This window comes from Anneissia japonica, unplaced genomic scaffold (assembly GCF_011630105.1).
Source record: "Anneissia japonica isolate Jap-2015-1 unplaced genomic scaffold, ASM1163010v1 scaffold1826_len1998817_cov189, whole genome shotgun sequence".
Lineage (NCBI taxonomy): Eukaryota > Metazoa > Echinodermata > Crinoidea > Comatulida > Comatulidae > Anneissia > Anneissia japonica.
Window position 1 is genome coordinate 1,325,760 of NW_022742159.1, and position 11,671 is coordinate 1,337,430.

General features: G+C 35.1%; 1 protein-coding gene across 1 annotated transcript; it reads right to left on the reverse strand.

The window, feature by feature from the left end:
• Positions 1–4,039: 4,039 nt before the first annotated feature.
• LOC117119052 lies at positions 4,040–10,852 on the reverse strand. Its single transcript, XM_033263862.1, has 4 exons — positions 10,400–10,852; positions 6,918–6,969; positions 4,457–4,845; positions 4,040–4,081 (listed from the first exon to the last, which is right to left on the reverse strand). Exons 1-4 carry the CDS (start codon positions 10,457–10,459, stop codon positions 4,040–4,042), a joined length of 543 nt encoding a protein of 180 aa, XP_033119753.1. The 5' UTR covers positions 10,460–10,852.
• Positions 10,853–11,671: the final 819 nt, after the last annotated feature.

Genomic DNA, 11,671 nt, shown 5'->3' on the forward strand with positions numbered 1-11,671 from the left:
GAAAGGATTCAATAGAAATGTTCCACAAACCGATCTTTCCGGAAAACCGAACATCGTAGCGAACATCGTATTGTGAGAGTGCACTGTACATACAAATAGATTCCTGTATTTATATTTCGCGGCATAATTTCCCATACAGACAACAGAAAGATTTTTCTGTATCTGTCAGTGTTACTTCATCGGTGGGGTGGGGGGAAGCATGATTAGAATGTCAAAAATATGGTATTTGGGCCTTCCGAAGTTGGCAAGATAGTGGCTAGTGAAAGGGATTGAGGACCAGTAAAAATATTAATTTACTGGTCCACTTGGCTAGTTAAAAAAAACCTTAAGGGAAACCCCTGTTTACATATGCTCAAACTCGATTAAATTTAAGTCTAATAAAAATGCAAGTCGAACATATTTTACATGCCAAATTGATCTGTTTTCAATTAATTGTTAGTCCGTAAGTCGAAGTCAAAATCTTGACACGCTGAGTAAGCCTGACAAGTGACTCATGTTTACATTGCATAGCGCTACTTTGTGTAGTTTACTTTACATGCGACTCAACTTAATACATTCCTCACTATTGTTCAGACATGTGGTAACGTAGACAAGCGACTAATGTTTAAGCACTGTTTCAGGTTTTGTTAGTTCTTTTTTTAAATACAGTTTAAATTAAACTGTATTGTAAGATACGTACAGTAATTGTAAAATAAATGTCTGATGGAATTTAGGTATAGGGAATAAGGCGCGATCTACAAATTATCCCCAACGACAGAAACGCGTCTGGGAAAACCATGTATTACAAACGCGTCTGGGAAAGCGATCGTCTAATTATCTTGCCTCATGAATATTAATAAGCTAGTCGGAATATGTCCCAGACGCGTCTAAACGGGTTTGTGCTGTTGAACGCGTTTGCCATTGTTTCTATTGTTTTGGGCGACAAACGCGTCTGTGTCGTTAGACCAGACCCCAGTTGAACTACCATTTTTGTACAATTTAAAATACTGAACAAGTTTTACTTTGAAATGAACCAAGTTCAAAGTTTAAAGGCTGCATAGTCCTAATAGGTAAATTAAGTGGTAATGACGATAATGGCAGCACATGCATGTAGGCCTAATTGCCGTTTGCTCTGTCGGAAAGACCTATCTTCGTTAAATAGCAGCCTACCAGCTAAGAAGCTGACGACGAACGAAAAAACATTTATCAACTCCCTGCACACATATCACATGGGAACACAAATGGACGCCAGTATTCGCCAAACATCATTCAATAAACTATAGTCTGAGAAAATAGAACATCTATTTTCTCTATTATTAAACGTAGGCATCAATATATATTATATACAGCAACTAGGCCTATGCAACTACTGTACAATTAATATTGAGTACCTCGTGTGTGTGGATGTGATCAGTCCAGCAGAGTACGCAACATCACGTGACAAATGTCACTGACTGTGTGGCCGGTGTTGATCTACACATGGAGGAAAGAACTTTCCTCCTTGGTCTACAGAAATTCGCATTGAGTGCCGCTCTGACAGAAGTGGGTCAGTTGAGTTGCTAACAATAGGACGTTTGATGGAGTGCCTGGATGCCAGTTTAAAGTATGGCCTTGTATGCTTGCCGGGCGGAGACTTCTGTATAGTTTTTTTTAATCTTGCATAAATCTTGTTTTGTATTTTATATATTTTTATTGGTTAGGCCTACTGTTATTTTATGTGTGGAAGCTGTTTATTGGCTTATGTTAAATAAAAATAATATTGAGTGTTAAAGGTCTATGTTAATGTCAAAATATAAATAAAACATACAAGTGAATGTTCGTGTACCGTTGTATTTCATTAATAGGCCTAATTAGGTACTAATTCTTAACTGACCCAAACAAACATGTAGTGTACAGAAAACAGTATTCAATTCTTATATTCGGACATTTATTTATCAATCGACAAAAAATACAAATATATGCTGTATACACATGCTACAGACCGCTTTAAATACATGAGTCTAGGATTCGGGGCTAGATTCTAATAGATAAAAGTTAAACTATGATAGTAAAAACTATCCCCCGCCGGACACCATCCCGGTAAATAAGTTAAGTTGAAGGAAATGAAATAAATATTTACACTGTTTTAATATTTGCCTCGTGATTTTTTGTCGGAGTCATCGTATCCCCATCTGCCAAATCCTGCCGCTACCGGTCCCGTTCAGAAATAAAATCAATTCACTTTGTTTCGTATCGATATTTTACTTTGTCATAAACGGAAATAAACTGTTTGAAATAGGCATATACCACCAGTTTGCATTACTGCAAATTGCCTAGTAACAGTGAATTCAGTGAGAAACGTTCCCACACAAGTAGGTTCCCACGATCATGAGAAGCATGAGAGAAGCAGACACAAGGTCAATCACATACAGTAGTCTTCTCTTTAAACGCCGCGAACTCTGGAATGTAGACGCTCTAGTGTCTGATCTGATTCTTTGAACGCCGCCTTCAGGAATGTAAACGCGCTGCTCCTCCGCAAGAAGGGAATAGCCGACTGCCTTGTTCAGCAATATAAACATGTGCCATGGTTTAACCATTTTTAAAACATAATAATATATATAATAATAAAAACATGTATTAAATTCATATAGCCTACAAAGTAAAACACAATGCCGTAGCATACGTTGTTCTACGTGCGATATCGCGTGATCGCCACAACGAACTTCTTCAACTGCGGCTGATCCAGGTCAGTGTTTACATGCTGTATTGTGCGGGCTGTGCAGGCACGTGGGAATTAGGAAGTTGGGCAAAAGGTACTTGTTTTGATAGGTCAATTCGAACATCGCAATATAATCTGGGTAGCAAGGTTACTGGCGATTGCTTTCTCTTCTATAAAACCTACAGGTAACGGTAGGGCCTAGCCTACTAAAATACAAGAAACATTGGGGTTTCCCCAACAAGAAAAATAATTCAAATTTAGGCCTTTATTATAAACATTTCTTCGTGAACTGTCACCTGGCGTAGGCTAGCATTTTACTACCAGGTTACTACTATTATAAATATAGGCCTAGGCTTACATAGCCTAGGTACGGTAGGGACACTGAACAAGTTTTGAAGTTGTTTAAATCACGATCAAATTCCAAATTTCGCTGAACGCTTGTAACATTTTGCCATTCACGAGCAGTCAGCCATATGAAAAGGGGAGGAGTTAACTTCCAAACGGAATAAACGGCTCGAACGACAAGCTTCCAAACGGCATTTCACAGACGCGTTTGGGAGCTTGTCATATAACAATAGTAAACGTGTTTGACCCGTTTCTGTCGTTGGGGATAATTTGTAGATCACGCCTAACCCGTCATATAAAAAAATTTGTTATCTTAAAGACTTTCACCTAGTAAGTATTGCTTTGGTCTTTGGGATTTTCCAACCGAATTTATCGTATTTAAAACATGTTTGCTTGATGGCCATGCAAAAATAGGTTATTATTATTGTTACGGTATTTTATCAAATATAATATGATTAAGCTTTAATTTAAGTATTGACTAATTCCTCTTTATAATGTATTTAAAAGAATGGCCTAAAAGCAGTTAACAAAATGTTTAAATATACTGTAATAATTGAAGAATTAATGAAGAATACTGCTTTCAAGGTAAGTTTAGGTAGCCTGGCCTTTACTACTACAGTTCTAGGCCTAGGCCAAATGTGCGGTCAACATTGTGCGTGTACCGTCAGTGCATGTTAATTTGTTCGGGTCTCTGTAAAGGGCTAACTCTCCAAGTCATGTTGCTATTGTGATATAACTCGAATAAAATTTGACTTTGCTACAGTCGAATTTAATCTAAGTCGAACTATATTTCAGTGGCACTTTAGATTTTAGTTTGACTGTATCTTTGACTATTTACACATTATTATATTTTAATTATACCTATTATAATATTGTAAAAGCTGAATTTTGCCAAATATTTTCATTCAAAGTTAGCCAAAAAGCTATGGAATTGAAGGTATCATTGCTTATTCTTTTGTTTTGGCTAATCAAAATTCTATTTGGCTAATTATTGTTATACCGAATTAGCCAAATTGCTCAATACATTTTTTGGCCAGCTGAAACCCTGATAAAAAGCAACTGAAATAGAAAACCATGTAAAATCAGCATTAGAAGAAAAATAGAAAATTTAAACTAAATTTGACAAAATAGATGGAGGCTTCATCAGGTGCGGTGACGACTACACATGATGAAGCCGCATCAATCATTGCAACAAAATCTTATGCGAGTACATCTCATGTTATTTCTAATGCTCTGTACACACTATCAAATATTATCTGACAAAAACATGTCTAAATATGGTCAATGTGAGGAACTCAAATCATGACCACATATAGGTATCTTTTTTTACCATAAGAAAATTTGATAATCTGGACACAGCTTAAAATCGCTTTCTGCAATTTACACAAGTACCACATATCTCTATAATCCAAAGTAAATAAGTAAAATACTTACCAAACCTACATTACAATTATTGATGGAGACAATAGAATCATTTGAATCATTCACCGTTCCTTGGTAAAAACAGTTTTTTTGCACTAGGTTTGTTGAGACAGTTCCATTATCAAGGTGTTTCTCAATTGAGGTGTTTGGCGCCACCAGGTGCTGGCTTAGCGTTATATTTAACAGAAATTGCTTACCAAAAGCATAAAATGTGTAAAATATTGTTGATGTGATATCCTTTGGAATACTTGCTGGAATGTCAAACTCAGAAAGCTGCTGCATGTACTTCAAATATTCCCTGTATTTTTCTTCCTTCTCAGTAGACAAGTCATAGGAAATAAAATCGCCACTTGACGACGAACGATAAGGTCTGATATGTTCGTATTGTTCACGAGGGAGATCTGTAAGTGTTCAATAAATCACATAATTATTAAAACAAAAGAAAATCTTAGGATACATGATCTGAAGCTGGGTACATGCACCTTTAACATCTAACTCCATAAATTTTCAATGATCCATTTTAAAAAGTTCTTTAATTTTCATATGGTTTGAAAATTATAATAGTAGTGGTTTTTGTATCCCAACATTACAGGTAGTTTTTTGCTTGAAAAGAAAGTTGCTATATTTTATGAGTTTGAAATCTTCTTTAAGGTAAATTTAAAATTGTGGTGTAAAACACACGTGTCTGCCCAACACCCATTACCTTACACAGTCTTTTAAGAATGTAATTCAGTTGGTTACTGTAGGTTGAAATAAGCTACTACAGTATTGTATATTTATATATATTTTAGACATGCTTTCCATTCAAATGAATATTATACCTATTTTTAATTTTTTTAATAAATTTTAAGAGAAATTGTAAATACCGTATATATTAAAGGTACTATATCTTTTCATTTTAACACACTTGTAACAAGAATTAATGTTATCCAAGTTCATCGTCTTATCATAAATCAGATTTAAATTGGATTATATGAATATTGTCTCGTCTACAGCTTAGTTTCCATGTTCAGTAAGTGAAAGTTGAACTCTACAATAAAATGTAACCAAATATTCTTTCCTCCTTTTCAATTTAAAGGTGAAGAGGGGAAATATTAACAAATTGTGAAAATTAACTAGTGAAGCAACAAATCACATCACCTATGCAATGCAAGTTCAATGACAATATAAATCAAAGCCTTTGTGAAAATTATATTCAGACGCCTTTTTTTAATGAGACAAAACTTTGTTTTATACCTACTGGATATTTCCACTAAGAAATAATATTTCTTCGTTTAATCATATAAACTTAAAAGCATTTATCAGTCCGATTACTACTGTACACTGTTTCAATAATAATAACAAAATAATAATAATAATAATAACAATAATAATAATAATAATAATAATAATAATAATAATAATAATAATAATAACTAATATTTACTGTGTATAGCCAGCAGTGGCACCAGGATTTGCCCAACAGGGGGCCGAGGTGCCCGACGGCGAGCTATTCCCCCGACGAGGGGGCAAATTTCCCCAACGAAAGCAAAGTGGGCATGGTCGAGCTTCGATTAAAAGGTCTCGAAAGTGGTCCAGGGGGCGAAGCCCCTGAAAATTTTTACAATTTAGGGGTTTCAAAGGCTTATTCAATCGATTTTAGAGTCTACTAAATATGTAGAAAATACATATACTGTAATTTTTTTTTCTTCCCGACAAATTGTGCTTTTTCTCCGACGGAGGGAGGGAGGATTTGATCATAACGTTGTTTATTGAAGAAACATTTCTGAGTTGACCTTGGCCTATAGGAAACTCCCATTTCCATAAACCACCCTTCCCATGAACCTGTTATACAGTATAGTCTGCATTTCTACATACAGTAGTACAGTAACTATGCCTAGTTACCATCCGTCTCACATCGTGCAGGACGGTCCTGCATTTTAAAGTGATTTTGGATGAAACACGCATTTTGCAGAAACACACGTATGCATGATCATAAATTTGTCACACATTTAGCACAAGTCTATGTGTGATAGCGAATTATCACATATTCAGGGGAAAATGTATTAAAAATTAGAAGAAATGGTTTCATTAAAATACAAAAAACGGTCATACCGTAACTACGAGTCATTAGAAGGTTTTTGTTATCTCGTTCGAGAATAAATTCACCGAGAAAATTTCTCTTTCTCGACCAAAACAACTCAGCCAATCACACACTTAGTAGAATCTAGGAGGCACATGCGGTCTTGTGCGTGCATTGTCACAACCAACCGTTGATAATTATGTAACTGAAACCTGGACCCCATTAGGGGCCCCCGGGAGCCCTGGTGACCCACCGTCCCCCAGCTAACTGATGTATAGTCACACATTTCAAATCTCTCAGGTTGGTAACTATGACTACTGTAAGTAACAGAGGCGCTCATGTACCGTACAAACAGCAAGTTGATTGCAATGGTTTGTAGTGCATTAAACAACAAAAGCGGCTGGGTCTTACCTTCATTTGATTGTCCATTGTTTGAAAAAGCCTGACCAGAACAGAAAATTACCTGAAAAACAAAACTTCTACTGTGAGTTATTATGAATCTAGCTTCAAATATCATGGGATCTTCCCCAGGAAAAAGGTAATTTTACCGGAAAGTAATCATGATAATAAACATGTGGATACACACAATGGCAGATCAACAAATGAACATTGTGGTTTAGGTTATGTCAGAACAACATCAACATCAGAAAACTACATTAACACGACACTATAACACAACATTGCAGCTAATGATAGAAATGTTATTTTGTGGTTCTCCATTTCAAATACTAAACTTAAACATTATTATATAATTATAATGCAAAATTGTTGGCTAGGTTCATGTGGAAAGGGAGTAAACAACTACCTGGGAAACCCATCACATGCACAATATTTTCCTCCAATAACATTTTACAGTAAATATTGATCCAAGTAAATCATTTAATACTATTTGCAAGTTTGTCTAATTGGTCTGAGTTCAAAAAATGACACATCCTTGTTTAATTACTATTGTATGTTGAATCTTTTATTGTATGGTAGGAGAATTTCTTGTACTAAATGCCAAGAAGACCGAAGTTATTGTTGACTTCTGAAGGAAAAATAAAACTAATCATGTAAAATATTGTAATCGATAATGAGAATGTGGAAATTGTTGAAAGACAAGTACCTGGGATTGATAATTGATAATGAACTAAATTGGGAAAGCAACACTCAAAGAACTCCATACCAAGGTAAATAAAAGAATGTAATTTGTATATAGAATTAAACGGTTTAATGTTAACTCTCATCTTATTCATTTGTGTTTATTCCTCGGTTTTCCAGTCAATCCTTTCTTATTGTATTATTACCTGTATTTGGTTTCTCATATCACCGTAAACAGTAAAGGTCACTTATTGAGAACTGTTAACATGGCCAGCAGAGTGATTAGAGCCGATGTGAAATCCTTAAAGATATTTTTAATAATTTTATACTTAAGAAATTGAATTTAATTATGGAAGACTCATCCCATCCATATACTCAGACATTAGCGTTAACAGATCGGGAAGGGTTAGACTTAACAACACAAAATATCCACAAACCGTTTCAGACATTTAGCATTGTACAGTACATCGCTTTTGATTTATTTCAGAAGCTAAATAACACAAGCTTCAAATTTTTATTTACTATAAGAAATTTTGATTTAACATTTATCACATTTATGAACGATTCTATGTTATGTACATCAAGTAACTCAGAATTTATTATTTTGACAATAAAGTTGACTTGTATCTTGTATTTTACATTGTTACTTGCGAGTATGAGATGATATTTTTGAAGATTATTTTAATTCTGCTACTCAAAAGCCTTAATTCATTTTAAAATACACAATTTTTTATATAATCGCATTATGTATATTTTTTCATCATAGATCAGAGGTGTTCTAAGTATGAGAGTGCAATATTTGGCAATCTAGAGATGACAAAGGGCTATAGAATTTTAGTGGACTGAGGTGGTTTGGACACCACATTTAAGTCTCTCCCTGCACCCCTTCTACTGTACAGTATTTTGAATTCCTGTATCTGCCACTGTTGATAATGGTAAAAAAAACATGACCTTTAAATAATGCTATGTCGAGGTTAATTTTAGGAACCATTGAATTAGTTCACAAATTAGTCATCAGTCAGATCATAGCCATAATGAGCAGGTATATGAGGTTGCACAATACGATTATTATTATAGTATGTATCCTAGTTCATGGTACTTGAACACTTGCTCATTAATGGCAATGACCTAATTAGTCAGCACTTATCAAATTTAGGTTCCTCAAGGCTGCATTGATTGGAAACCAATGGGATATAATCAGTATACCACAGGGCCGTAGCCAGGATTGCCATTGGTGGGGTGCAGGGGTGTGCAAAGGTGGACCAATAACAAAATTTTATTAATAAAAATTCACTCCTGTGTACAGTACTGTACAGTATGTGCATAACTCAGGTGGCAGCTGGTATGCCAATCTGGTACCTTCCACCACAGGATAAGCCATTTCCATGGCTTAACCAGATAGAAATTTGCTTCCATTTATTTACTTGTTTTTAAGAAATTACAACATTCAGTTTTGACAATTACAAGACATTAAAAAAAAAAACCATACAGTATGTTGTGAGCTACATTTTTGCCCGACCTAGATTTATATCTTTTTATATATGAATTGAGTATTAGATTTACTGTATTTAATGATGAAATGATTTAATATGGGCATTATAATATAATAATATGTTGCTCTTATATAGCAATTCATGCACAATGCCTCTAAGCGCTTTACATTACTACCCCGGTCATTGGATCAAACACATATGGAACACATACTCAGCTCCCTGGGGAGAATTCCATAATATTGCAGCTAGTAATCAGCGCAGTTGTGTTCGAACCTACCAGGTACCCACTTGTACTCCTGGGTGGAGAGAGGTAACCGTTGTAGATAAAGTGCCTTGCCCAAGGACACAAGCGATTTGCACAGCGAGAGTTTCGAACCCCCAACCTCGAGGTTGGGAGTCCAAGCCACAATCGATGCGCCTACCGCTTCTTACAAATTATAGTTGACTATCAACAAAATGCACAAATGAATACATTATAAATGTTATTATAAGTCAATCGTGATGTCATCACTGTAACTCCCAATGTTATTTGCCTATTCCCCAGCGTCCACTAATTTTTCTATTAGTGGACGCTTGGCTTGATTTTTTTTAGGTTCGTGTGTAAAAAAAAATTCCTCATTTTTTTATCACCGCCGCTACATCGTGCAACACGATAAAAATTGAATTGTAATTGAAAATTACTTTCGTAAAAAACTAGTTAAAATTACAGTAGAACCCGAAGAAAGTTACTTCAAATTCAGTATTAAGTATGAACAATTAAGGAATTCATGAATCAAAATCAATGGACCCTCCTAAACACAATAAACTGAATGTTTAATAGGAATATTCTAGACCACGTTAAAGACTCAAGAACAAATGCATCGTACACTATATGGAAAATTATTATACTTAGGTTAGATTTAATGCAAAGCTTTTTATCTAACACAGGGATTAATATCCCACTATTATGAACATTGACATTGTAGATTAGCTTTTTTCTATTGATATAGTTACTGTATATTCTATACTTCATCATTTGATCTTGAAAATGACACCATGAAGGAGTCGAAACGTCTATCTTTTCTTTTTAGCGTTATTTTTATATTAAATAGATTTAATGCATTCTAAAATTGCAATTTTTTCAAGCATTAAATCTAACCTTCGTACAATAATTTTCCTAAGGTGTACTATGCGGCGCTCTACTAATTGCTTAATACCGCAAAAAACGAAAAATAAAATTCGAATTGTCTGTGTAAACATGGATAAATTGGGGATGACGGTGAATGGCGAGTCAAGAATAAACAATGTAAACACCAATGAAAATAATACCAGCCAACATACCATAGTCAGAAATGTGAAGACAACGATTACTAAATGTATTGACAGTTCGTGTCGAATCATCTGTCTACATTAATGATCAATTTGATCACTATATTCCGAAGCGATAGTGTGGGCAAAAGTTCTGTTCGCTCAATTTAAGTAATTCCAATGAAAACCAGGAACCGATGAAGCAATATGCAGACGATCAACCATTCCTTATCTTAGCATCAGGTCAGTTATCAACCCAGTCTAGAGAGTCCGCCTGAGTCCTATAGCCCACGTAGAATTCAATTACCATATTCAGTACAATCTCCATTGAATACGTTCGTTTTGTAGAAGCCTTGTTTCATTTACCACACGTTATATTTGTCGTTTCTACGTATCTGTTTTGTCACCACATGTGGAAAACCATGCCGCCTCGCAAATACAACAAATAGGTACGCCCGCAAGTTCACAAGTCTAATGTACATCACTGACTGTGAATTCTTAAGTTTCAAGCACAAAAACTGTCAAATATTGGAATCGTCCATTTTAAACACAAAGACAGCAAAACACACATCCGTAATTCTAAAATTCAAATTATGATACAAAAATAAGACTAATCCTATTATTTATTGCAATCATTAATAATCTAAGTTAAGACAAATCGAAATATGTTAGTTAATTAATTTTTGTTTTGACATAGATCAAAAAACATATTTTTCTATTAGGATATCTCCCTGCAATTGAGAATGGATCATTCACAGGATGTTCGAAGGTCAGACGTAGTCGCGGAGAACAGTATAATCATGAAATGTCTTGTGGGAGAGGAAGTTGGTAAACAATGATAATGATATGCGGTAGATATTCGAGTAATTATTATTAAGGTCAAAATAATTTATCCCCCTGAAATTTGTCATTAACTTTGAAACATGCTATGATACTTAAAAAGGGCCAACATACATCATACTCCATGCAACATGATGATTAACAATAATTTCAGTAGAGTTGTCGATTTCGTTTCTTAGCAACTCATTTGCTGAATATCAGCTATTATGATAACAGGGACGTAGGGTGGTTCCCATCTGGGGGTGGGAAAATTGTAAATGCGGGATCATTGGCGTAACGAAGGGGGATGAAGGCCCGAGCCAGGCGCCGGGGCCAGGGGGCCGTGAAGGGGATCTGGCCCGCAGCCAATCGGTTGTTTGTAGCGTTTTGGGATGTATTTTAATGTCTATTTTGGCACAATTGAGTTCTTAATTTTGTATCGTGATTTGACAAAATATTTGATGTATTTTTTAAATCACGATTCAT